At 53.1% G+C, this 27,568-nt stretch overlaps 1 protein-coding gene across 2 annotated transcripts in view; it reads left to right on the forward strand.

The window, feature by feature from the left end:
• TECR (trans-2,3-enoyl-CoA reductase) overlaps positions 1-27,568 on the forward strand; it is a 48,905-nt gene that overhangs the window by 18,646 nt on the left and 2,691 nt on the right. For both annotated transcript variants that reach the window (XM_084609798.1, XM_084609797.1), the window contains exons 2-11: positions 6,450-6,500; positions 19,414-19,465; positions 20,382-20,426; positions 20,907-21,010; positions 21,094-21,209; positions 21,867-21,972; positions 22,129-22,201; positions 23,808-23,851; positions 24,209-24,266; positions 25,235-25,323. In XM_084609798.1, the coding sequence (XP_084465924.1) occupies positions 6,450-6,500; positions 19,414-19,465; positions 20,382-20,426; positions 20,907-21,010; positions 21,094-21,209; positions 21,867-21,972; positions 22,129-22,201; positions 23,808-23,851; positions 24,209-24,266; positions 25,235-25,323 (738 nt within the window). The remainder of the gene's footprint in view (positions 1-6,449; positions 6,501-19,413; positions 19,466-20,381; positions 20,427-20,906; positions 21,011-21,093; positions 21,210-21,866; positions 21,973-22,128; positions 22,202-23,807; positions 23,852-24,208; positions 24,267-25,234; positions 25,324-27,568) is intronic.

The following is a 27,568-nucleotide window of genomic DNA, read 5'->3' on the forward strand; positions in this document are numbered from 1 at the left end:
GCACAGACAAGAGCGTGCTGAGCTCTGCATCTGGTTCTGAGACTACACATGGATTCTGGGTTCTGCTCCCAGCATGCACGGAGCCGCAGCTGCTTGACGCTTTACCACGTGCTATGCCCTCCACTTCTGGTCAGCTCTTCCCCTAATAAACATGGGTGAGGCAGCCCACAGCTTCCTGGGGGCTTTGGCTCTCTGCCCCGCAGCACGCACTGTTCCAGACGCTGTATGCCGAGCCTAAGATCCCCCTGCAACCAGTGTCCGTGAGAAAGGCCTCTCCCCAACCATCCCTGGATTCTGTCCTTCCCTAAGAACCTCCTTCTCTGGGTCCTGGGAGGATTAGTATTCAACATATTGAGCATGCTGGGTGGGCCCAGTAGCCAATCTCTCTCAGAAGCCCGCATACCAGACGCTCCCTTCTAAAGCATGTGCCGGTTCTGCTGTCTCCATCCTGGGGAGCAGCAGTGTTTCCAGTGGTTAGAGCCAGGGGGTGGAAGTTGGCAGATCTGGGTTCTGTTTGTGGCCCCACCCTGACGGATTGTGAAACCTCGGTATATCATTTTGTGCCTCAGTTTCCCCCTCTGTGAAATGAGGATAATGATACTGACCCACCTTTGAGATTCTCAGATGAAAAGTGCTGCCTATGTGAAAATTCCAGTCTTCACTTGTGGGGCAGCTGGCTGCTCCCCAGACACCTGTTTGTCCTTCCTAGTCACCAGCCTGGACTTTGGAGTCTGAGTCATAGTGTCAGCCATTGCTGGAAAACCACAGTCCATCTGTACAGTAATGGCATGTGTCATTTACACCAGAACACCTTCACCCTACCCCCGCCTATGGTCTCTTAAATAATTACAGCAAGCAGAGTTTTAGGCCCTGGGCTCACGATGTGTCTGATTATTGGCAAGTTCATAATTACTTGTGTCACTCTGGTGTTAAGAGGCCAAAGCAGATGGCTTGATTTCAGATGGTGCATGCTGCTTTCTAATTCGCTCCAAGCGAGCTCTGTGACTGGGAATCTCTAGGGAGAAGTTGTGCAAGAGGAGAAATAATTACATGTGCCCAATTGATCCTGCTCGCAACCTTTTAGCTAAGGGGTTCTCAAGTTGGGGGTCGGGATCCCTCAGGGGGTCGGAAGGTTCTTACACAGGGGGTCACGAGCTGTCAGCCTCCACCCCAAACCCTGCTTTGCCTCCAGCATTTATAATGGTGTTAAATATATAAAAAGGCATTTTTAATTGATGGGGGATTCGCACTCAGAGCCTTGCTATGTGAAAGGGGTCACTAGTAAAAAAAAGTTTGAGAATCACTGTTTAGCCCATCTCATTGCCAGGGATATGTACCCTGCACATATGCCTGTGGCTTTCTACCACATGCTGTTGCTTCTGTTGGGAACAGGTTAGACCTGTTTCGAGGTTCTTGCAAGGAACCTCAGGCAGTTAGTCCAGACGCAGGGTAAACTTTCTCAGTACCCAGATTGGTGAGTCCAGTCTGTGCAGCGGAGCCCAGCCTGACCGTTTTACAGTTAGCAGCTTTTTCTCTGTAGCAGGGAGTTGTTTAGCAGGGATGTCCCTTACCTTTCTGTGACCAGTGGGCTGCTCCACTGTCCCTCCGCTTTGCTCTTGAAATGAGCATGCTTTCTGTCTCCAGCTCCGTCTACAGTGGAGAGCCTCTTCTTTCCCATGGGGATCCCATAGGCGGCCTGCAGGGTCATGGTGGCTTGAGATCAATTTCTCTGATTCCAATCACTTGCTGATCCAAGCTCTCTTGATCTGTGGCTCTGCCCGACCCCCTTCTGGTGTACTAAGTCCCCCAGTCTGTCCCTCATGTCCAGAATTGGCTGTTTGTATTTTCAGATGTTGACTGCCTCAGCAGTATCTCTCCTGCTGCTACCCCTGCATGAGATTCTTGTTGTTTCCAGGGTTTAGAGGCATATGATAAACTGCCCTAGCCTCTAGAGCACAGCTTCTATTAATACACCTGCTTGGACTCAGTCCTTCCGATCTGCTGAGAGTGCAGAACACGCTGTCCCTGCCCCCTGCAAGCAGCCATGGGCTGCATCCTTCCAGAGCAATGGGTCTCCATGAAACCATCAGGAAGGAGAGAGGCTTTCTTCCCTTCTGTTTGTGGATGTGGCTAGGAAGGGGGCTTTGAGGGTGAGTGCTGGGGGGGGGGGGAAAGGGAAAGAAAGGATGAGTTACAGACAAACACATTTGCTGTCGTGCACCTCTGTGCCGTTTTGATCTGATTTTTTTGGTAGTGTTCCCCTTGAATTTAAAGCCTTTCCAATCCATGCATCAGGGTCCCTTGAAGCACAGACTTGTGTATGTTATCTTTGAGACAATGAGTTGTTCATATGTTGGGGAGCTTCTGGGTGCCTCTGACACAGTCCCTGACCCTTTCTCTCCCAGCTTGTCTGGGGGCAGTTTTCAGGAATCCACAAGCTCAGGAATTTGTCACCTTCTCCACTGCTTCAATGCAAAGCGAAAATAATCCCAAGTGTCCCTGGGGAGTGCAGCAGGAAATGGCACTCTCTGCCTTCTGAATTCTGCAGATACCCAGAACTCCCCGACAGCTGGGAGAGGGCTAACTGAATGCCCCCATGGCTGTGAATTTTGAACTGTTTAATAATAATTAATGGTTCAGAATGGCAATGAGTAGAAGCAGCAGGAGGAGAGAAACTGCTAGTTTTTTTATTCTGTAATCTTTGCATGGGCATTTAAGGCTTGTTTTTTTCTGAGGCGCTAAGCACCTGCAAGTCTGGCTGAAGTCAGTGGGAGCTGAGGCAGATTCAGAAGGACTGCAAATCAGGCCCTAAAACCTTTACAGCCAGTAAATTGGCTTATTCTTATTTGTTTCAGAGTAACAGCCGTGTTAGTCTGTATTCGCAAAAAGAAAAGGAGGACTTGTGGCACCTTAGAGACTAACCAATTTATTAGAGCATGAGCTTTCGTGAGCTACAGCTCACTTCCTCAGATGCATATCGTGGAAACTTATTCTTATTTGTGTTTATAGTAACACCTCGAGGCTCCAGCTGAGATCAGGGCCCCATTGTGCTAAACCATGTACAGACACTGAGGCCAGGTCTACACTATGAACTTACATCAGAATAACTGTGTCACTCAAAAATCCATACCCCTGAGCAATGTAGTTATACCGACCAAACCCATGTTAATGGGAGGGCTTCTCCCGTTGACCTAGCTACTGCTTCTCATGGAGCTCGATTTAACTATGACAGGAGACGCTCTCTCAGTGGCATGGTGGCATCTCCGCTGAAGCGCTACAGTGGCTGAGCTGCACTGGTACAGCACTTTAAGTGTAGACCTGCCCATAATAAGACACCACCTCTTCCCAGATAATCTATAAACCAGGCAGACAGAGGGATGGAAAACAGAGGCACAGAGATTGGAAGCGACTGCCCCATGGTTACGGAGCAGGTTGGTGACAGAGCAAGGAGTAGAACCCAGGTCTCCTGAGGCCAGTCTTAGATGGCTGACTTCATCCAAGTGAGAATCAATAACATGACCTCTGCTCTGGGTTTCCTCCTGCACTCATGGCTGATGATGCCTTTTTTGGTTCAAGGCTGTTGGGAATCCTTCCTGCAGTTACCAAAGGTAGAAGCTCCTGTAGTAACCCCTTGCTGTGTTCCAAGGAGACAGGCTTAGGTTTCCCCTATTCATCTCTTTCCACCATGTGCACTGAGTTTGTTGTGGGTAGGAATATGCCATAGTACCGAGGGTCAGACTTCTTTTCACACAGTATGAGCCCATGCAGCTTCTATTGGCTCCACCTCTGAAAACTAGACCTGTAATTCTTAGGGACAAACTTCACTGTGTTGTAATTTTGTGATCCCCAGGTTGGTTTCGGGGTCTCCAGGGGGATAATTATCTTCATTATTTAAAATACGTAACTAGTGCTGTGTCTTCTCCACATTTGAGATCACTGCCACCTCCTTAAGCCCCTAAGAGATGATCTGCACACATAGTTGACGACTTTTGCTGGTGCTGGTGGGTGCTCGACTCCCCTCTATGTCCGGGCCCTGCCCCGACTCTACCCCTGCTCCACACCCATTCCAATACCTTCCCCAAAGTCTCTGCCCCTTCCCCAAATCCCCACCCCGGCCCCGCCTCTTTCCCACCACCTCCCCTGAGTGAGCTGCATTCCCGCTCCTCCCTCCCGGAGCTTGTTATGCCGCGAAACAGCTGTTGTGCGGCGGCAAGCGCTGGGAGGTAGGCGGAGAAGCGGGAATGCGGCGCGCTCAGGGGAGGAGGCGGAGGTGAGGTGAGGAGGGGAGCTTGGCTGCCGGTGGGTGCAGAGCACCCACTAATTTTTCACCGTGGCTGCTCCAGCCCTGGAGCACCCACGGAGTCGGTGCCTTTGACTGCAAGTTTCCAGCTACTCCAACAGAATGATTGAAACTTAACGGCTGGACATCACTCAAGATCTGAAAGGTCCATCCCATCCTGGACCCAAGTTTCCATGCTGCGTGCTCTGAACTCAAAACCAGGCCTTCGGCAGCTCCTTTTAAAAATGCAGTGTTAATTCAAGTGTAAACCGCCCACAGACTTCTCACTCTTCTGTGCAAGCCAGTTCTAACTTTTAGCTAGTTCTCAGAAGTTTGCCAAATTGCCTGGGGAGAGAGTGGGACATGTTTCATATGGTAACGGCATTTAGTTTTTGCTCTCCGCAGTGCAGTCCCTGTTCTATTGCTCACAGACTGTGTGTTGCAATATTGTAGACATCCATGCTCCTAGCAGGCAAGCCTCAGACTGGCTAATTGATGCACAATGTCAAATCCCGCACTCTTAAGAGTAAGAAACAAATACTACTTCTTTTGGGGAAAAATCCCTAACCAGGCTTAGCTTTAGGAAAATGCCTTTCTGCTTAAGCCAAGGGTCAGCATCACCTGTGTTAGCAGTACCAGAGCCCTAGTGGAGATGGTTTGTCAGCTGGTTTGGGTGTGATAAGCATAATCTCTTCTAACCCTCCTCAGAGGAGATCTAAGATGCCTAGTGATGAAATGCCAGTGGGAGCCCATCTCTGCAACAGTGGCATTGCTGTAATATTTCCCTGGTGGAGTTGAGGCTCTAATCTGTCAGTACAAAGCTTCCAATGCTTCTGATTTGTTGAAGGGGGGGAGGTGCATTAAGAACAGGTGGGGAGAGAATAGGGAAATCGGGAGAATGCAGTTAAAGTGAAAAAATATACTGCATTTAAAATGCAGTGAGAAGAATGAGCCAGTGGTCCTTCCAGCAGAAGATCTTTCCAAATCCAGGGCCAAGCTTGTCATGTGTGCACCTTGGAATTCAGGAATTGCTGGACTGGAACAGACCTGGAGTCCATCTAGTCCTGGGTCACGTCTCTGAAGTTGGCCAGTGCTAGCTGCTTCAGAAGGCATAATATGTCTATACTATACCTACTGTAATGCCATTTCCTGGTGACGGGGATGGAGATGTCTGTGAATGCAATGAGCAGCTTTTGCCTTCAAGCGGGAGGTTTTAGCCTAGCCACTGTAATTTCAGAGGCAACTCTTATAAATGCCTAGCCCTGTATTTTAAACCTGCTGGCCCCTTTGTCTCAATTATATCCTGCAGCAGAGAGTTCCACAGATGAATTATGCATGCTATTTTTTTAAGTAGCAGAGGGAAATCCATCCGTCTAACGGGTTGATACAAACAAAACCATTACTGAGCACCATAAGGGAGATGACTGTTTAGTTCATATCTGTATAGTACTTAGCACAATAGATCCTCCTTTCTAATTGGGCCCTCTATGTATTGCTATAATACTGACAAATAGATCTCACAGGAATGCAAACTCTTGCTGATGTGAGATTAGCACCTGATTGGCTCCTGGGTGCTTGTGGGTACTTCAGGACAGAGACACTTTCACCAGGCTGGGTATGTTGTAGCCTGCAGTGGCCCATTTAATAACTGCAAAGTCTGAAAGCAACTAACAAATCCAGGCGAATGCTGGGAGGTGTTTATCCTCTGGGGTGTTGGCAGTGCCTTTAAAAAGCCCCTGGTAGAAACTGCTTGCTTGTGAGAAGCTAGGCTCTGTTTTATATTTAGCTGGATACGGTAGTGATTCACCTCCCTGTGCTATCAGGTTACACCTCCGAATCAGCCTGCAGAACAGATCTCTGGTCTCCGGGCTGGGTCCCGTTCATGGGCTGGCCCCTGGAATCCTCCCAGAGCAAGGGGAGATCTCACTGAGCCTTGGAGAAGCAGCTCCCTCAGGAATCCACTGACTGGGACAGCCAGAGCAAAGCTGCAGTGTTGAGTCCCTGGCTCCACTCGCTCCCTGGGGTTTGCTTGGAAAAGTTGTGGAGAGGCATGGACACGAACATGGTGCCCCTGGAGGGGGGCCAGCCCCTCCTGATGGGTCTGAACGGCATCGGGCTCAAGCGTCACCCCAAGGCCAAGAAATCTAAAAAGGCTGTTCTTTTCTTTGAGGTGGAGATCCTGGATGCCAAGACCAGGGACAAGCTGTGCTTCCTGGATAAGGTAGGTAGTGCCCTGGGGGCTGGGAGGGGGGTGGCTGCTGTGGTTATTGTAAAGATGCCTCCCGGACCCTGAGTCATTTCTCAGTGGGGATTGTCCCTTCCAGAGTGAAGCATGCTCTCCCCTCCCTTACAGCCATCCTGAAGCTCCCAGGTTCAGGGACCCTCCTCTGCCTCTCAGCTACAGCCCGAAGGCATGTGGTCATGAGCGATGGGTGCCAGAGCATGACACTGTGCAGCCAGGTCTCAGCCTTGGGCTTCTGAGCAGCGGGGCTTGGCCACCTTGTCCCAGCAGAAGGAAAAGCCTTTGGTGCACCAAGGCCCTTGTCTTTATCCCCTTACGTGCCTTGAGAGGTGCGCGCTGCCTCTGTTCAGGGCTGGGAGCCCCACTGCCTCGCTGAGCGGGGCCTGGGGTTTTCGGTGTGTTCAGAGTGAGCGAGCACGGGTAGGGACAGCCTTTCAAACAGCGGTTGCTGTGTGGGAGCGGAGGAGTCAGGGCTTTGACCGTGAGGGACACAGCCGGTTTGAGCCTTTTGCAGGCTGGCAGTCGTTACGCACCTTGGTTGAGTTTGCAGAGTCTGGGCCCAGTGCCTAGCAGACAGGCACCCACATCCCAGAGAGCTGCCAGTGGGAGTGGCCCTCACTGGCAGCCTCAGCAGAGAGGGGTAGGGGATGTTGGCTTAGGAACAAGTGCCACTGTGCATGCTGCCCAGACTGCGAGTACACACAGGCCTTCAGGCTGTAAATCCAGCATCTTTCGTCAGCCTTAACAAAATACTCCCATCGGGTGCAGGCTCAGATGGAGGGAGCCCCAGCCATGTGGCTCTGGCACCTTGGCCACATCTGGGGTTGAATTCTCATTCTGAAGAAAAGTAAATACACTCCTGGCCTGCCTGACTTTGCATGCATTTCAGGCCTGACCTGTTTACACACATGTGGGTTAATTTGCACTGAGCTGTCAGTGTGTGTTGTGGGTTTTCTTAGAAAGAAAACAAAACACAAACTCTCGGTTTCTGTAGTTTAACAAGTGCCTGCAGTCTGAGGTGCTTGGTGGAGTTACAGTGGCTACAGGGAATGTAGCCTAGCCTCATGCAGTCTGGCCGTTTGTGCTGATTCCACCTGCAATGTGTCATCTTGTAACCACTTTATCAAATGAGATGGGGAGCCAGCGGGATCTGGTGGCTAGAACCTGGGAGGGAGACTGGGGTTCTAACCCCAGCTCTGCCGAAGACTTGCTGTGTGATTTGGGGCTAGTCCCTTCCCCACTGTGTGCCTCCGTATCCCCCCATAAAATGGGGATAATGCTACTCACTCGCCTTCATAAAGTACCTTGGTCTGTGCAAAAGTGGAGACCAGTTCCTCGGAGCCAGGAAGCGCCTTCCTTTTTGGTTTGTACAGTACCTAGCACAATGGGGGCCTTGCTCCTGATTATAGCCCCTGGATGCTGGTGCAGCATGGACAGCAGTAACGATGACAGGCACACGTGTTTAACGGGTTAGCCACGGGACCAGTCTCCCAGGGAAGGGGTGGATTCTCTGTCTCTTGGTGCCTTTGAGACAGGCTGCCTTTTGGATGATGCTTTAGCCAGACAAGTTACTGGGCTCAGTGCAGGGTGACTGACTGCCGTTCTGTGGCCTGTTGTAGGCAGGTCCGATGAGAGGCTCTAATGGTACCTTCTGATCTTGACACTACGAATGAATCTATGATCCTGTGGCCTTTTGTTGGGCCACCTGCCAGGCGCGTGGAGTCTCCTCTCCAGCCCAGCTACTGGAAAGAGGTGACTGGCTTTGCGGTCAGTACAGGGGGCTGGGTCTGTGAGAAACTCCTCTACCTGAGAACTGCCGCCTCACTCAGCAGCCCTAGGAAGGAGGCCCAAAGGTTGCGTCCACTGCACTTGTGCTGCTGTTCCCTTCCCAGCCTGTGGATGCCCAGACGATCTGCAGCAGCCGAGGTGTAAATACCTCTTCTGCCCCATCACCAGATGCAGAGAGGCTGTAGTGTTTAACTAAACATACCAGAGCTGCCCAAACCTTACTGCCGTTCCTGTGTGTCCTTCATAGTAGTTGGTGCCAGCTGCCCAGCATCAGAGACCAGCTCTCCCAGATCCTATGAGACCCACTTCTGTTTCCCCCTCTGCAGCCTGTTCTGAGCTGTTCCTTTTCCCTCTGGAGACCAATCTTTCTGTCCTGCCACTGCAGATCTTCTCTGTTTCTGCCACCCACCTAGCTGCTTCCCATTTCAAGCCCCACTTCTCTGCTGGCACCCATCAATCACTTGTGCTTGCCCTTATCAAGCTGAATCCCAAAGCAGGGAGCAGCCTTGTCCATGCCCCCAAATCCTAGCTGAATTGACTGGCTGCCAGAGCATCAGCGAAGGTTTGGAGTTCCCCAGGGGCTGCCCCTGTGACACCTGCAGGGTTGCACTGACAGCCACTGCTGGGAGACAAGTTTTCCCCTGCCTCAGGGAGGGAAGGGCCTTGGTCAGAAAAAGAGCCACGCTGCTGCCCGAGCTGACTGAATCTGTCACCATGATGGGGTGTCTCCCAGTTGCTGGCTGCCATCTGGGGATCACCAGACACCGCCAGCACCATGAGCCTGTGACTCCGTTAGCATTGCCGCTTTGAAGCGAGCTTCCCCTCATGCTTTGCAGCATCTCCTGTGCTCAAGCAAAGGAGAGATTCGTTCATGAGCTCGAGTGTTGTCCTTCCAAAGCAATTTGCTGTGAAGTGTCTATGGGGGAGTGGGCATTATAACAACCCCTTGCTCTTATCTAGCAGTTTTCATCCGTAGATCTCCAAGCGCTTTACAAAGGAAGGTCAGGAGCATCACCCCTATTTTACACATGGGGGAAACTGAGGCACAGAGCAGGGAAGTGACCCACCCAAGGTCACTCAGCAGGCCTGTGTCAGAATCAGGAGTTGAATGCACAGATGAGCCCCAGTCTAGTGCTCTATCCAGTAGACAGCACTGCCTCTCTTGATGTCAGGAAAGATTCCCCATAAACTCAGCAGGCTTTGAAGTGCAGCAGTACTGAGGTCAGCAACTGTGCACAAGGCACCATAGGGCCCCCAGGGCAACTCTCTCCAGGCCCAGTCCTGTGGGCAAACTGGCGTTGGTGGTTTAACTTTGTGTCTGAGCGGGTCTGATGCCCCTCTCTGAATAAACCCGGTGTGAGTTGTAAATCCATTCAGACTGGCAAGGAAGAAATGGGAAAACGAAATATAGAGATGTGATTAAAATAATCTTGCAATGGGAGTGATCAGAACTTCTTTGTGTGCTTTGTGCCCAAGAGGCTACCGGGGCATCAGCAGTAAGGCCTGAATCTCTTCCCTCTGCTGAGCTCTGGGCTGGGCGGGTGGCCCCTGGGACTTCACTGCTCCCTTTGCAGGTCACCCACCAAAGCCAGGAAGCACTGAGTTTCAGACCTCGTTCTGTCATGCCTACATATGTGGCAATACAGCAGGGATCAAAAGTCCACCATACCTCAGGCCACCATACCTTGCAGAGGCGCAGTGATTGGGATCCCAAATGTGGCTTTTTGTGGGTCCTCTAAAGTGCAGTCTTAAAAGGCGCCCTGCAAAGGAAATGGGCAGGGCCCCTTTTCTCTGCTGCTTTTAATGAAAGGGTGTCTCTATTCGGTTGAATTATAGGTTAAATATTCAGATCTCATCCACCCTGGGTGACTGGCTTACGGGGGGGGGGGGGTCTGTGGGCATTGTGACAACCCAAGTGCCAAGGAAGTGAAATCTGCTTAACGGAGAGGGGAATTAAATCGTAGACTATTTAAAACTCTTTGGTTTTGTGGATACCTCTTCAACAGAGTCATTTGGGAGAAAAAAAATCCCTTCCTCAAAGATTCAGCAGCCCTGGTTTTTAAGATTAATTGATATTAGAATATTAGATTATTTAGTCTGACCCCTTGTATAACACAAGCCAGGGCATGTCGTCCAGTTCTCTTCATATTGAGCTCAATCAATTTGTATTTGACTAAAGCATCTTTCAGAAGGGCCTTCAGTTCTGATCCGAAGCCATCAAGAGATGGACCATCCACCACTCCCCTTGGGAGTTTGTTCCAATGCCCCCCCAGTGTTTACAGTAAAATGGCGCCTCCTTTCTACTGTGAGTTTGTCTGGCTACAGTTTCCAGCTGTGGGTTCTTGTTCTGTCTCATGCTGCTTGCTGGTCAGCTAGCTGGGACCTGCCGCAAAAGCAGACTTGCCTCACCTCATATTTAATTTTTTTTAAAAAGGGCAGAAAATTTGTTTAAGACGAACCAATAAAATGTCTCCATTTCAGAGCATTTCTGTCCCTCCTAGAGAAGCGAAAAAGGGCACAACCCTCGTGCTTTTCATAGAATCATAGAATATCAGGGTTGGAAGGGACCCCAGAAGGTCATCTAGTCCAACCCCCTGCTCAAAGCAGGACCAATTCCCAGTTAAATCATCCCAGCCAGGGCTTTGTCAAGCCTGACCTTAAAAACCTCTAAGGAAGGAGATTCTACCACCTCCCTAGGTAACGCATTCCAGTGTTTCACCACCCTCTTAGTGAAAAAGTTTTTCCTAATATCCAATCTAAACCTCCCCCACTGCAACTTGAGACCATTACTCCTCGTTCTGTCATCTGCTACCATTGAGAACAGTCTAGAGCCATCCTCTTTGGAACCCCCTTTCAGGTAGTTGAAAGCAGCTATCAAATCCCCCCTCATTCTTCTCTTCTGCAGGCTAAACAATCCCAGCTCCCTCAGCCTCTCCTCATAACTCATGTGTTCCAGTCCCCTAATCATTTTTGTTGCCCTTCGCTGGACTCTCTCCAATTTATCCACATCCTTCTTGAAGTGTGGGGCCCAAAACTGGACACAGTACTCCAGATGAGGCCTCACCAATGTCGAATAGAGGGGAACGATCACGTCCCTCGATCTGCTCGCTATGCCCCTACTTATACATCCCAAAATGCCATTGGCCTTCTTGGCAACAAGGGCACACTGCTGACTCATATCCAGCTTCTCGTCCACTGTCACCCCTAGGTCCTTTTCTGCAGAACTGCTGCCTAGCCATTCGGTCCCTAGTCTGTAGCTGTGCATTGGGTTCTTCCGTCCTAAGTGCAGGACCCTGCACTTATCCTTATTGAACCTCATCAGATTCCTTTTGGCCCAATCTTCCAATTGGTCTAGGTCCTTCTGTATCCTATCCCTCCCCTCCAGCGTATCTACCACTCCTCCCAGTTTAGTATCATCCGCAAATTTGCTGAGAGTGCAATCCACACCATCCTCCAGATCATTTATGAAGATATTGAATAAAACCGGCCCCAGGACCGACCCTTGGGGCACTCCACTTGATACCGGCTGCCAACTAGACATGGAGCCATTGATCACTACCCGTTGAGCCCGACAATTTAGCCAGCTTTCTACCCACCTTATAGTGCATTCATCCAGCCCATACTTCCTTAACTTGCTGACAAGAATACTATGGGAGACCGTGTCAAAAGCTTTGCTAAAGTCAAGAAACAATACATCCACTGCTTTCCCTTCATCCACAGAACCAGTAATCTCATCATAAAAGGCGATTAGATTAGTCAGGCATGACCTTCCCTTGGTGAATCCATGCTGGCTGTTCCTGATCACTTTCCTCTCATGCAAGTGCTTCAGGATTGATTCTTTGAGGACCTGCTCCATGATTTTTCCAGGGACTGAGGTGAGGCTGACTGGCCTGTAGTTCCCAGGATCTTCCTTCTTCCCTTTTTTAAAGATTGGCACTACATTAGCCTTTTTCCAGTCATCCGGGACTTCCCCGGTTCGCCACGAGTTTTCAAAGATAATGGCCAGTGGCTCTGCAATCACAGCCGCCAATTCCTTCAGCACTCTCGGATGCAACTCGTCCGGCCCCATGGACTTGTGCACGTCCAGCTTTTCTAAATAGTCCCTAACCGCCTCTATCTCCACAGAGGGCTGGCCATCTCTTCCGCATTTTGTGATGCCCAGCGCAGCAGTCTGGGAGCTGACCTTGTTAGTGAAAACAGAGGCAAAAAAAGCATTGAGTACATTAGCTTTTTCCACATCCTCTGTCACTAGGTTGCCTCCCTCATTCAGTAAGGGGCCCACACATTCCTTGGCTTTCTTCTTGTTGCCAACATACCTGAAGAAACCCTTCTTGTTACTCTTGACATCTCTGGCTAGCTGCAGCTCCAGGTGCGATTTGGCCCTCCTGATAACATTCCTACATGCCCGAGCAATATTTTTATACTCTTCCCTGGTCATATGTCCAACCTTCCACTTCTTGTAAGCTTCTTTTTTATGTTTAAGATCCGCTAGGATTTCACCATTAAGCCAAGTTGGTCGCCTACCATATTTACTATTCTTTCGACTCATCGGGATGGTTTGTCCCTGTAACCTCAACAGGGATTCCTTGAAATACAGCCAGCTCTCCTGGACTCCTTTCCCCTTCAAGTTAGTCCCCCAGGGGATCCTGGCCATCTGTTCCCTGAGGGAGTCGAAGTCTGCTTTCCTGAAGTCCAGGGTCCGTATCCTGCTGCTTACCTTTGTTCCCTGCGTCAGGATCCTGAACTCAACCAACTCATGGTCACTTGCCTCCCAGATTCCCATCCACTTTTGCTTCCCCCACTAATTCTACCCGGTTTGTGAGCAGCAGGTCAAGAAAAGCACCCCCCCTAGTTGGCTCCTCTAGCACTTGCGCCAGGAAATTGTCCCCTACGCTTTCCAAAAACTTCCTGGATTGTCTATGCACCGCTGTATTGCTCTCCCAGCAGATATCAGGAAAATTAAAGTCACCCATGAGAATCAGGGCATGCGATCTAGTAGCTTCCGTGAGCTGCCGGAAGAAAGCCTCATCCACCTCATCCCCCTGGTCCGGTGGTTTATAGCAGACTCCCACCACTACATCACTCTTGTTGCACACACTTCTAAACTTAATCCAGAGACACTCAGGTTTTTCTGCAGTTTCGTACTGGAGCTCTGAGCAGTCATACTGCTCCCTTACATACAGTGCTACTCCCCCACCTTTTCTGCCCTGCCTGTCCTTCCTGAACAGTTTATAACCATCCATGACAGTACTCCAGTCATGTGAGTTATCCCACCAAGTCTCTGTTATTCCGATCACGTCATAGTTCCTTGACATCACCAGGACCTCCAGTTCTCCCTGCTTGTTTCCAAGGCTTTGTGCATTTGTATATAAGCACTTGAGATAACCTGTTGATCGCCCCTCATTGCCAGTATGAGGCAGGAGCCCTCCCCTCACAGACATTCCTGCCTGTGCTTCCTCCCGGTATCCCGCTTTCCCACTTACCTCAGGGCTTTGGTCTCCTTCCCCCGGTGAACCTAGTTTAAAGCCCTCCTCACTAGGTTAGCCAGCCTGCTGGCAAAGATGCTCTTCCCTCTCTTCGTAAGATGGAGCCCGTCTCTACCCAGCACTCCTCCTTCATGGAACACCATCCCATGGTCAAAGAAACCAAAGCCTTCTCTCCGACACCATCTGCGTAGCCATTCGTTGACTTCCACGATTCGACGCTCCCTACCTAGGCCTTTTCCTTCCACGGGGAGGATGGACGAGAACACCACTTGCGCCTCCAACTCCTTTATTCTTCTTCCTAGAGCCACATAGTCCGCAGTGATCTGCTCAAGGTCATTCTTGGCAGTATCATTGGTGCCCACGTGGAGAAGCAGGAAGGGGTAGCGATCCGAGGGCTTGATGAGTCTCGGCAGTCTCTCCGTCACATCACGAATCTTAGCCCCTGGCAAGCAGCAGACTTCTCGGTTTTCCCGGTCAGGGTGGCAGATAGATGACTCAGTCCCCCGGAGGAGAGAGTCCCCGACCACCACCACCCGCCTTCTCCTCTTGGGGGTGGTGGTCGTGGAACCCCCAACCTCAGGACAGCGCATCTCATGCCGTCCAACCAGCGGAGTCTCCTTCTGCTTTCTCGCCCCAGACATATCATCTGGTCCACTCTCCGCAACGATACCTGTGGAGAGAACATGAAAGCGGTTAGTTACCTGTGTCTGTGTTACTGGAACCCGGACATTCCGCTTACCTCTTCTGGAGGTCACATGTTGCCAAGCTTCTTCACTGGTCTCTTGGCTCCTCTGTGCAACCTGCTCTATATCTGTAGAGCTTTGTGCCCCTAGAAGCCTATCCTGAGTTTCGTCCAGGAAATCCTCAGTTTCCCGTATGCAACGCAGGGTTGTTATCTGTTGCTCCAGACCTTCAATCTTCTCTTCCAATATGGAGACCAGCTTGCACTTTGTACAGACAAAGTCGCTTCTGTCCTGTGGAAGAAAGACAAACATGGCACATCCAGTGCAGTTTTCCTTTAACCCATCAGATACTGCCACCTTCCGAACTGTCAGGCTGCTGGGGAAGGTGGGGGTCTCCCCGTATTACTGTTTTCACTTGGCATGAGGGTGCCCTGGGTGTGACCCTGGCTGTACAGTTTGCGGGGGTGTCTTTCCATCTTTTGCAAAGGAACCTCGTGGTTCCCAGCATCTCTGTGAGCAGCACAGACTTGAAGCAGCCCGGCACTGGAAACTGAGATGGGGAGGACAGCATCTGAAACTTTCTCCAGCCCGCCCTGGACTTTCCACAGGGCACTGTGAAGTAGCAATCGTGATCCAGCAGCAACATCCTGATGCTGTGGAGGCAGCAGACCAGTGAAGCCATCAGCCACCTCCAGAGAGAGAACTCCAAGCAGGTCCCTGCCAGCAATAATTATCAGCCCCCCTGTGAGGAGCTGATCTCCATGTTACAGTGGAAGAACTGAGGAGGAGATGGCACAATGAATCAGTGGTAGAGCTAGAGAAAGAACCCAGGAGTCCTGATGCCCTCCCAGTCTACTGCTCTCTAATCACTAGCTAACCTTGCCCTCAAAGGAACTGAGGAGTAAATCTTAGCGTGATTTAAAAGGGAGGCTCTGCTCTGAAAATTGGCTGTAAAAATGGCCTTTCTGTACTGCACAGCTCTGTTCCCTGTGTATCAGACGGAGTCAGAGTTCCTGCCAAAAATAAGTTCTGGCTGCTTCTTGCTCCTCTTACCCCTGAAGAGTCAACGCAGCTGCGGGAAAGGCAGCCGAAGTCTGTGCCTTGTGCATCATCACCAGAACTGTTCCAATCATTCACGCCTGGACAAACTGCTAATGCGTTGGCATGGGTGTTGCTGAGGGCAGTCGTAATGAATACTAGTGATGCATGAGAAGGAAAGAACCAGCTTGATTCTCTGATCCCAGGAGGCGGGGTCTAAAGCCATCTTGTGTTGTGAGCCTGTTGGACCTGGAGTCGCTGAGAGATGGTGGCTGTGTGGCTGCATGGGACCATCTTACAGAGTCCCTTTTCAAAGCAGAACTGCCCTTTCAGGCCCTTCAGCTGTGGGTGTCAATCTCCTACTGACCTCAATGGCGGTCCTGCCCACAGAACTAGGGCAGGAGATAGACTTATAGCAGAGCACTCTGCCCAGGATTGGTATGGAGATAGGCTCGGTCCCCTAGCCAGTGCCCCATTTACCTTTTTTTCTTTTCTTCTTTGCACTGTGCCATGTGATTGAAAAGGCTTTAAGGAACCCATGAGCTCCCACAGCACATTCTGCCTTGCACTGAATGTGGCTTTATTTTACTTGTCCTGATTGTTGTGTGCACCCTTTGTCTGGATACACAGAAGACAATCTCAGGGAGGCCGTGTGGCCTAGGTACAAAGGACAGGGCACTGCCACCATTTCACTTTGTACCTGCTTCCCCTCCCTGTGTCTCAGTGTCCCACTCTGTGAACAGTGGCTGCTGGCACTGCCCTACCCAACTCCCAAGGGTGCTGCGAGGAGGATTGACTAATCCCTGGTTGCAGCCGGGGTGCGCCGCAGACGTGCTAAGTGGCCTCGTCCATATGAGGAGGATCTCTGACACTTAGTCACTTTGCTGACTTGTAAATTTCATTAGCCTGGCTGAGTCTAATCCCACATTAAACTTTCAGCCAGGCTGGGCTCTTGCCATTGTCGCAGGATGTAAACCCCTGGCCCACACTCTGGAGTACTCGCAACACACAGTCCTGCGAGGAGGGCCAGAAAGACTCCTCCTGGGCCCACAACGAAATGCACAAGTCCAGTTCTGCTCTGAGCAGCTTCTGTTTGTTTGGGTTCCTTTGACTTACGCTGGCTGGCTGGAGAGCTTTCTCAGGCGGGAGCCTGGTCTCCCCACTGTGGAAGTGGCTGTCAGCTGTTGTAGACACCCTACACCAGCACCTGCTTGGATTAGCTGGGTTTGCAGTGGCCACAACCTCCTTAAATGTAAGTGTCTGGTCCTGCGGTGATTCACAGAACACCCTTTAGCCAGGCACAGTCCGCATTTTGGGATCCGCCCAGGGAGGACACTGGGACTGAAGGTGGGAGGGGTCCTAGGGGAACAGAAGGTTCCCAGGAGCTGTGTGTGAAAGCTGTCACTCTCAGTGAGAGAAACGGGAGGAACTAGCGCGAGGAGCAGCAGAGTGCTGATCTGTGACCAGCTTCACCCAGCTGCTGACATGCTGTGTACACAGTAATACTCAGCACAGCCTCACATCAGACCCATTGGGGAGCGGGGCGTGGACTCCATGCCTGCCAGGATCAGGCCCAGAACTAGCATGGGAGAACAACCCTTCCCTTTGAAACCATTTTCCTAACTCGGCATCTTGCAAACCCTGACAGCAGCTGTGCTTCGACCTTTGTACAAGGACTATCAGAGCAATGGCCCAGTTAGTCCGGTATCTCAGCTGCTTCAGAGAATGGAGCAGAAAACACCCCAGTGGAATTACTTGCCCTTGAAAGAGGTTCCTTCCTGAGCCCTGTGAGTTGGTGCTGACTGCTATTAGATGTGTTACGGTAGCAGCGAGAGGCCTGCTGTATTAATTTAGATGGAATAAAGGGGCCCAAAGAGTCAAAGGTGTTGACATGATCTGTCATTGTCCAGCATTAAACAATGTTAAACAAGGGATGGGGTTTGGCAGAGACTTCAGCCTGCATAGTACCATGGCAAACATGCCATTAACAATCCTTTTAACGTGGTATTAAAGATAGAGAAAAGAGGGAAAAACAGTTAAAGCATTTAAAATGTAAAGTAGTAAGCTAGGCTTTCATTTCAGCAGCGTCCCTTGTTCCCTTCCTCTTTAGTGGGATAGAGTTTTTAGAAGGAAAAACCCTCTTGTCAGACTAGATGGTATCAAAATGGTGATAACTGCCCTTTTGGGGGGAAAAGAGAAGAAGTGAGTTAAGAATGAGCTGGAGCTGTTGATAAAGCCTGATCTCATTTCCTTGACACCAAAACAAGACAAACACACAAAAGGGGAGAGAAAAGAACAGCAAAGATAGAAAATGCAGCTTCGGTCTCTGGGGTTGGCTCTCACTTGCCGTGTCACTGCTGGAGAAACACGGGCCCAGCAGATGGTCTGATTAGCCACTCTAAGACCTGGCAAACTTGTACCAGCATTGGGCAGTTATGGGTGATGGGCATTGTGTTTAGTTGTCTCTCTCTGGTCACAGACTCATAGTTGTGTTGCAAAATAAGCAATTGTGGCCAGCTAAGCCAGACTCTTATTAGATAGAAGGCAAAAGAAGTGAGAGAGGAAAGAGAAGAAATAAGGTGGGGAGGGGGGACAAAGGGTCACATCCCAAGTGGTATTTGGGATTCAGCCAGAGCTGGTGGAGTTGGCGATGTCGTCTGGCTCCCGCTCTCTGGCATGGTCTAGTAAGGTTCAGAGTCCTGGGAAACGGTGCAGATGGCAGCTCACTCAATAGCCAATTTTTTCTCCCCGAAATCTTTTTTTGAGGACCCCAAGGTAAATGGTGGGTGGAATAGCCCAGCCCCTCGTTATTTTGTCCACTGGTTAGACTTGATTCGTTCACTGAATTCTGGTCCCCCTCTTTTTGTGTTTCCCAGGCATGATCTTAACGGTCCTTGCATTACCTCGAGAGGCCTTTTTGTTTGGATAACTCAGTGTGTGTCTCTCTCTCTTTTTTTTTTTTTTTTTTTTTTTTGCACCTTTTCCCATCAGCATACATTGTTATAGGTTATTGTGACATCTTATGAACTTACGCTGCCTTTTAGAGAGGAGCTCCCAGTTAGGGTACGCTTGTAGGCCCAGTTATTACAACAGGCCCCAGCTGAGATCAGGGCCCCATTGTGCTGCACAGACACAGAGGGAGAGAGAATCCCTGCCCCAAAGAGCTTCCAGTCTAAGTAAACAAGATAGGTTGGGTGAGGAGGAAACGAGCACAGAGAGGGTAAGTGACTGCCCACGGTCACATGGCACGTCAGTAGCAGAGCTGGGAGTAGAACCCAGGTGGCCTGTGTTCCTACCCTGTTCACTAGCTCGTGCTGCCTGTACCACGCTGCAGCTGGAGGAGAGTTTGTGTATCTGTTTTCTATTTACAGAAGCCCAAAGCATCAGGGCACCTCCAGGGCACCTCCCTGGGGAGCAGTTTGCCTGGCTGCTGCCACTGGAATCCCTCTAAGGTTTTATTGCTTGCTTTGGTCTGGAGGCCAGGTCAAGCTCCTTCCGGCTTGTGCACCATGGTCCAAACTGTTAACCGCATTCCGACCGCAGAATCTCTATTCCTGGGGCAGCGCGTGGCCCATGGAGAGCCTGGCTCGACCTTCGAAGCTTGCTGGGCATTTGTGGCACTGGCAGCAAAGAGAGAAAACTATGAAACAGCCCGTTGTATTGGCAAGCTCCAAAGGCAAACACAGGGACTCCAGTGCTGCGCTGTCTCTTTGATCAGAGCCCTGAGGGTCGAGCAGAACCTTGGCAGAGTTCACTGAGTCTTTTCCCAGACCCCGGGTATAAGGTTATGGGGCCTGGGAAGTCTGTAGCCAAGCTCCTGCTGATGTCCGTGGCAGCGGATCAGACCCGCACTCTGTGCCCCTAGGACTGTGGTCACTTCTGTCTGCTTCTCTGCAGGTGGAGCCCAATGCCACGATTGCCGAAATCAAGAACCTCTTCACCAAGTCTCGTACGTATGGAGTGAGCTTGCTTGTGTCGGCCCTGCACCCCCACTTCATCAGACTCCCCCCCCGGTCACTGCCCCCGTGGGACTGTCCCCACCAAACACGAGTGCTGAGTGCCCTGCAATGTTGGGCCTTTGCACCTGAGCTGCCTGTGCAATGGGCATACGGAGGGGGCCCTTTCTTGAGGCAGCTGAGCACAGACAGACATTGTGGCTCTCCTGACCTTGCTCCTAGCTGGTGCTGTCTAGTGTCATCCCGTTGGGCCCAGGCCTGGCCTGAGCGGCGGTGGAACAGGCTGTGCTGTATGCCCCACGAGCTCAGGAAGGTATCAAGTATTCGGAGTGGTAAGGGGGAGTGTAAGAAAAAACAGTTTCCCATGGTAAGCCGCCACTTCTCCTGAAAAATTTTGTTCAGTCAAAAATCCAATTTTCCGCCAACAGCCAGTTTATGATGGCAGACTTTGACCAGCTTCCGAGTGGGTGGTGAGAAACCTCTGCAGCTTGCGGTGTTCGTAATGCGCCCGTCACCACAGCGTCTAGGCCCTGAGATCGCTGAGTGAAATTCCTCCTGTGCAGCGGGCCAGCACAAAGTGTAGGCAATGCTTGTGTCCCACAGGAGTCCTCAAAATGGGGCATAGCAGGCGCCTGGGCCTTGTACTGGCTGGGGGGGCATCACCCTGACATTTCAGTGCTTGGGCAATGGGCTTGGCGACCCATCAACAGCAGGAGCCATCAAGGCAGGAGCCAGCCTGTTGCCTTCTGCCCTTAGCAAGGTGCCTGAAGGCCCAGCTCAGCCTCGTGAGTCTCTGTGTGGGTGGACTTATCTCCATAACAGCAGCGTGGTTTGGTGCCGATCAGTTGGCAGAGTCAGGGATTTGGAGCCACAGGGGTGATGCCATTGTCTCTGCTTTTCTCTCCGCAGATCCCCAGTGGTACCCAGCCCGACAGTCCCTCCGCCTTGACCCCAGTAAGTTAGAGCGCCATGTGGGTTCTGACCGCTCTCGCCGTGTCTGTTCCCAGGCACACCTCTCTGCTGCTGCTCATCGTGCGCCCCATGGGTGGGGAAAGGGCCTGAGGGGAACACGAGCCACAGGGGCCTGTGGGGCAGGTGCTGACGCTGTTCCAAAGGGTGAGAGATCTGATCGACCACCAAAGGACTAGGGCTCTAGGAAGACCCGTGGGCTTCCCAGCTTGTATGCAGGGGAGCGTGAACATCCAGGATCAGAGTGCTCTGCCCAGCAGCAGGGGCTTTGGTCCATTCTCCACATGGCTTTTCATGGGGGTGTTGCTGTGCTGCAGCAAACAAGAGAGCAAGGCCGTGTTTCAGGGGGCTGGGATCACTCAGGCACGTTGCCATGGAACCGATGCCAGGGTAACATATTGCATCGGCGTCCCGGTTGGACCCCCTCCGCCCATTGTCCTCTCTGAGTCTCCGCTCTCCTTCCAGAGGGGAAATCCCTGAAGGATGAGGACGTGCTACAGAACCTGCCGGTGGGCACCACAGCCACGCTGTACTTCCGGGACCTGGGTGCGCAGATCAGCTGGGTGACGGTGAGCAGTGACACGGGTCTGCCTGAGAGAGCCCCGCTGCCCATAGACACCCCCCTGTGCTCACAGCGTGCTCTGCCTTTCAGGTCTTCCTCACCGAGTATGCTGGGCCCCTGCTTATCTACCTGCTCTTCTACTTCCGAGTGCCCTTCATCTACGGCCCCAAGTATGACTTCACCTCCAGCAAGCACTCGGTCGTGCAGTGAGTACCGGCCAGGGGCTCGTCACTGCGTCTGCTTAGCCTGCGCTGGTGCTGTGCCCTGGGATCTGGGCCTTCTCCTGAGCTGTTGGGGGCAGAGACCCTGTAGAAAACCTGAGTCCTAGGAAAACAAACAGATGGGATGTGCATCCCACTCCTGGAGGGGCCGTGCCTCCCAGGCCAGGCCTGCAGCCCCTGGATTGGCCTCCTCTCTAGAGTGGGATGAGTGGGGAAGAGAAAATCTCACCCCTACAGGGATGCAGTGCCCGTGAGATTCCCTGCTGGCCTCTTCAGGCAGTCTGGGATCTGGCCATCATTGCAGCCACTGGATATTCAGCCCATGGACAGGCCTTGGAGAGGGACTAGGGACTGGCAAGTGCTCTGAGCTGTTGCACTGGAAACTCAGTTGATCCCTGGCAGGAGGGAACAGTTTAGGACCCTCAGAGCATCTTGTGGCTCATCAAGGGTGGTCTGCTTTAGGCTCCAGCACGGCCCCTGTCCAGTTGTGCTGGGGAGGAGCCTTCAGGGGATCTGGCAGGTGCTCTCTGGTGGGACGCAGGGGACTTGCCAGCTCAGAACAATTCCGTAGGGGGGAACGTACCCCCAGCCCGTATCTCAGTGGCACTGGTACCCACTAGCACCCTTGTGCCTCCCTTCCAGCCTGGCCTGCATCTGCCACTCATTCCACTACATCAAGCGCCTGCTGGAGACCCTCTTTGTCCATCGGTTCTCCCACGGGACGATGCCCTTGCGTAACATCTTCAAGGTGAGCGGGGTGGAGGGGCGGGGCAGGGGAAGTGAAGTGAGGGAAGTGCAGGGCCTGCCAGCCAGGGGACTAGGGCAGCAGTTGCCTGGGGGATCCCTTTGACTCGTCTCGTTAGTGGAGCCTGTATTAAAAGAGCATTTCCTGATTTGTCTCTAGAACTGCACCTACTACTGGGGCTTTGCGGCCTGGATGGCGTATTACATCAACCATCCGCTGTACACCCCGCCAAGTAAGTGACCCCTCGCCGCTGCCTTGCCTCTCTGTGCCCTAGAGGGCGCTATGCGATTCCAGCCCTTCTCTCTGACAGACCGATCGCCTCAGGGGCTGTCCTTCCTTTTCCGCTGCCTTGCTCAGCCCCCACAATGCACAGCGGCTGCCGCACAGCACTGTTTCCCACAAGGCAGTGTGTCTGCGTGGCATGTGAAAACACTGGGATCCTACCCACCATGCACCATGCTATTGCTGATACAACCGTGTGGTCACAAGGCGCTCGCACAAGCAGCCAAGTGTGACCACATGCTGCAGAGATAGTTGTGTTAGCAGCACTGTGCCGGCAGACCTGTCCCTAGCACACCTTCTTAGCGTAGCCAAGGTCTTAAAGACATTGGGCAAGTCCAGGCTTCAGGCTAGTCTGGCTTGTGTCTCTGCAGGACTTAGTGGTGGCTCGGAGGTGTGGGTTGGGAGCACTATCAGCCCTGAATGGAGGGACCTGCATTGCTAACACAGGGGTTTTCTCCCAAATGTGCTAATTAAATAGTTGTGCGTTACAGCAAACACAGCCCAAGCCAGGATAAATGGCTGGTAGCTGAACTCAGCCTGGAAATAGGGTGCAAACATTTAACAAGGAGGGTAACTATCCCTTGGAACGACTCGCTCACTGGAACGTGGAGACTTCAAATCTTGGACGAGTTTCTCAAAGCTCCGCTTTAGCTCGGCCACAAGTTCTGGACCAGGTGTTGGTGCAGGGGGCAGGGTTTCTGGCCTGGGTTAGGCAGGGGTCAGTCTGAATGGGCAGAACAGTTCCTCCTGGCCCTGAAATCCGATGTCAGTTTTAAACAAATGGGTGAAAAATTGCTTCCCTCTCAGTCTCGTTTCCTTGGCATCTCTAGTCGTAAACTGCCTAGCTCCCCAGCTGTCCCCAGAGCCCCCCCGGTGATCAGACCTGATTTGCTAGTGTAAAAAACAAGCAGCAGTCAGTGTTTTGTTTAATAAAGGCCTTTTGTCCCTTCCTGCATCGTAAAGGGTTAAAAACCCACATGAACAAGCCCAAACTCTCCTCTTTGCATGTCATGTTCCATTGAACTTTCCTTCACTCCTGCAGCAGCCCGTGACCTCAATTCCTTCTCTTCATCTCCATGCACTGATGAGTGTGCGGTCCGGATGTTTCCCTGCCCCCCCGGCATCTTGTACCATAACCCCTGCCCAGCGACTTCACCCCCCTTTGCTCGCTCAGGTCCATTACTCTAGCTGGCTCTGACCCTGGAAGAAGAGGGCCCCCTGGGACTGCACTGCCCCCACCCTTAGAGAGGAGGGGTGAACAGGGAAGGTCACCGTGCTGCCCGGCTCTGGATGTGCACTGGGCCTAGGGGTGTTAATCTGGTATCTTTCATGGGCACTTAACAGATCCACCCTTGCTATGAATTTTTGTTTCTTTCCGAGCCATTATTGCAGTAGGGCTATGTGCTCCTCCTGCTGACCATGTGCTAGCATGTTCCCTACGCAGACGCCAGGCTCTGACCCTGTAAACTCACCCCTGGCGCCCCATGATGTGAGTGCTCTTCTCCCCCCCCACCCCCCCGTGCCAGGCTGACCTCTGCCCTTCCCCTCCCCCACAGCCTACGGAGACGAGCAGGTGAAGCTGGCGCTCATTATATTCCTGGTAAGAGCCGCCGGCCGTGGCGGGGAGGGAAGGAGGCTGCTCAGCTGGGCTTGGGCAGAAGTACCAAGGGGGGTACTCCCAGGGTGTGCAAAGGTGTGTGTGGGGGGAATGAGGGTGCCAGAGTGTGGGGCTGGGGAGAGGGAGGGATGAGGGTGCCAGGAGGACGGGTGGTGGGTGGCACAGCTCTGTGCTGCCACCGCGAGAATGCTGCCAGACCAATGCCCTTCCAGGCCCATGCCCCTCTGAGCTGATGGGGGATGCTGCCACTGCAAGGGGGGTTGAACCCCCAGGCCAGGGAGAGGAAAGGGGGTTGCTGAGACCCAGGGCACTGATCGCTCCTCTGCTTCCCCCCCCCAGTTCTGCCAGCTGGGGAACTTCTCCATTCACATTGCTCTGCGGAACCTGCGGCCGGCGGGTGAGTGGGGGTGGGGCCCCGCTGGCCCTCCCAGGGCCTCAGTTGCTCAGGGGTGACGGGGCAAGGATGGTCAGTCCGAGGGCAGCCTGAGGGTGGGGCTGGGGCCTGCTTGTATCCCTGGCTGAGGTATGGGGATTGGGAGCGCACTCTGGGTCCAGGACGTAGTCTGAGTGAAAATCCATCCCCCCATGCCCCTGGCTCCCGTTCACAGAGGGTTCTCATCCTTGCTCTCTGTCCTCCCAGCTCCCCGGGGTCTTGCTGAACGTTTAATGTAAGAAACACAGGAGAAAACCCCCTGTCTTCCTCAGGCCCCCTATAAACATCCTCAGAGACAGAGACGGGCAGCGATAGACAAGTTTCTCTCTAAACCCCCACGGCTTTCCTGGGTTGCGGAGGACACCTGCCCTCCCAGTGCAGACGCCTCCATCTGGACGCTGGTGGCTCCAGTGACTGGTTCATAGCAGTGTCTGAACAGCCTGGCTGGCAGATCCTCGATCTCCAGGCACAAGCACCGTGGAGGCCTCAGCCCCTCTGGGCAGGACATGGCACCCTGACCGGGATGTGGCTGTCCCAGATCTGTGTAGTCCCAGCAGCCGGGGAGGGGGTGGGGGAACTCTCTGAGTCCTGGCCAGCCTGGCACACTGCCTCTTTACTGCCCCATCAGCCCCATGTGTCCGATGGTCACCCCGATGGTGCCCAGTGCAGCAGAGCAGGGATGGGGGAACATGCCATTGCCTCGGGCTCCAGTGGGCTGCAGGAAGCACTGGCCTGTGTGTGACTGGAGATCTGACACCCGATCCCGAGGTCCTGCAGCAGCATCTTCCTGGAGAACGGTCTGACAGGGCTGTCTTCCCAGTGCCTGCGTGTTCCCCCAGAAAGCTGATGCCACTCCCTGGGAGGTGGGGGGGGGGAGGTCACTGTTCATGTGAAATAAATTCATGCTGGATTTCTGCTTCTCTCCCTCCCAGGCTCCAAGACCAGGAAGATCCCATACCCCACTAAGAATCCCTTCACGTGGCTCTTCTTGCTAGTGTCATGTCCTAATTATACCTATGAGGTGAGCATCTCTTCCCCCCCCGTCCCCCTGCCTGTAGCGAACTGGCAGGCTCCCTGAGCCGAGGGCTGCCTGGCGCTAGCCCCCCCCCCCCCCCGACCCACAGATCTTGTTTCTGGTCTCATTGGAAGCATCTCCATGAGCTGCAGCTCCCTCCCTGAGACAGGTGGCTAGAAAGTGACCTTCTACCTGCCTCATGCTTGCTGTTAATTAATAACAAGCTTGTGTCACTGTTCACCCCAGAAATGCAACTGTCTGGGGTGGAATGCAGCAGTGGCTTAACAGCCACACAGCTGAGCCCATTAGGGAGAATGCCCTTGTCTAACTGAAACTGCAGGGGGAATTCAGAAGGTGGTAGGACTTGAATTTGGCCAGGTAACCGGGAGTTAACAGCCCTGCTTCTGGGAAAAGTGCCAGTGATCAGCAATAGCTGGGACCTCGCTTCCACTCGACACAGCACCCCTAGTGCTATGCTAGGACATTGGGGTCAGCCCTGACTGAGAAGGGAGAGCGCCTCCTACTCAACTTCACACCCCACTCCCTGTCAGACAGCCCCCCCAGTGCCACACCGGGGTCAGCCCTGACTGAGAAGGGAGAATGCCCCCCGGCTGAGCTCTCGACTCTGCTCCCTGCAGGACAGCGCCCCCGTGTGCTGTACTGGAGTCAGCCCTGACTGAGAGAGCAGAGCACCCCCTGCTGAACTGCCCACGCCACTGCCTGCAGGACAGTGCCCCTATTAAATCAGCAGCAGCTATTAGCATGCACCTGTGCTCTGCCTGGCCCAGCCCTGCATAGCTCCTGGAGCTGATGAGGCGAAATGGCCGCAAATGCCCAGCCTGCCACCACCAGCAAAGCCTCGGTCCTGAAGCCAGCTCCAACTTGGCAGTGTTGGTGATGCTCACAAGGGGTTTGGGTGTTCAGGGGCTGTACCTCCAGCCAACTCTAGGCTCCCAGGCCCTGGCAGAGCTGGGTTCGGGGGGGCTGAATTTGACCATCATGACTCCTAAAGTTGGGCATGAGTCAGTTCTCCAGGCACCACCCTCCATGGCTCTGCTTCCTGAGAGCTCGTCCCTTTGCTGGAGTGCCACTCACCTGCCAGGAAGGGATCTTTCTCTGCCCAAGCTGGCAGCCGCCTTGCATGTGCCCAGCCACCCTTTCCTTCAACTCAACTGCTGCCAGGGCTGGGGACTCCCCATTGCTGGGGAGACCAGGTCCCCCTGCTGCCCTGATCTCAGCTTGGGGAGTGCCCTGCCCTCTCCTGATCCCTGGTGTAGGTGAGGGGGTGAAATTCCCCCTGCCAGTCCCATCATCCCCAGCACCCTTATTCCTGCCCTAGCCTCTCCCTCCCCATAGGGGGCACAGGGTGGGGGAAGGATTTCCCCTGAGAACTGGCCCCTTTGACTACACTTTCCTTCCAGTCCCTGGGCATTAGGTCACCCCTCCAGGCGGGCACCCGCACCCCCAGTGCTGGACAGCCCCTCCCCAGGAGGGTCTGAGATTGCTGCTGCCATTTGAGTCCATGTAAAGGAGGGCGCAGCAGACTCTGCACAGAGAATGCAGTTGATGCAGGCGTGCTGAGCTTGTGCCCATTTGGAGGGAGCACTTCACCGGCTGGGCTGGAGTCCCTGCCTCCCACTGCCACCTATGCTCTGGGCATGCAGCTTGGGGCACTATGGGTTAATAATGTGTGGTGGCTGGGGGCATTGCTCTGTGTCACAGGGTCTGCAGCTCCTGCTCACAACAGCCCTGTGCTAGCTGGGATAGCAGGGGACTGGGTTGGGCTTGAGGGGCACTGGCAGAGATGGGGGGAGAAGCCCAGGGCAGGGGCAGCAGGTAGGCACTGGGATGGGATTGCCAGCATTAAGTGCATGCCTAGCTGGTGAAGTCCTGCTTGGCCAAGGCAGCAGGCTGTGAGGTGCCCTGCTGGAGCCCAGGATGTGCCCCCACCCAGAGGCCAGTCCATCTTCCCACAGTCATTCTCCCTGCCCATGAAGGCGTCAGAGCTGGGGCCTGGCAGGGGCGTTTCGCGTAGAGGCGAGTGCAGGGAGTCTTAGCGGCCAGTGTCACCAGGCTGCTTCCCCGTGTACCAGGGTTTGTATTGTGCAGCTCAGTTGTCTCTCCCCTCCCCCCCCCACCTCCCCCCCCACCCCAGGGACAGGTATGTTAAAAGTCCTGATGTGGGCTGGTCAGTTGGCTGCAAATGGCTCAGTGAACTTGACTGAGTGCCCCCTTTCTGTGAGTGAGCGCC

This window comes from Lepidochelys olivacea (assembly GCF_965140295.1).
Source record: "Lepidochelys olivacea isolate rLepOli2 genome assembly, chromosome: 20".
NCBI classification, from domain to species: Eukaryota; Metazoa; Chordata; order Testudines; family Cheloniidae; genus Lepidochelys; species Lepidochelys olivacea.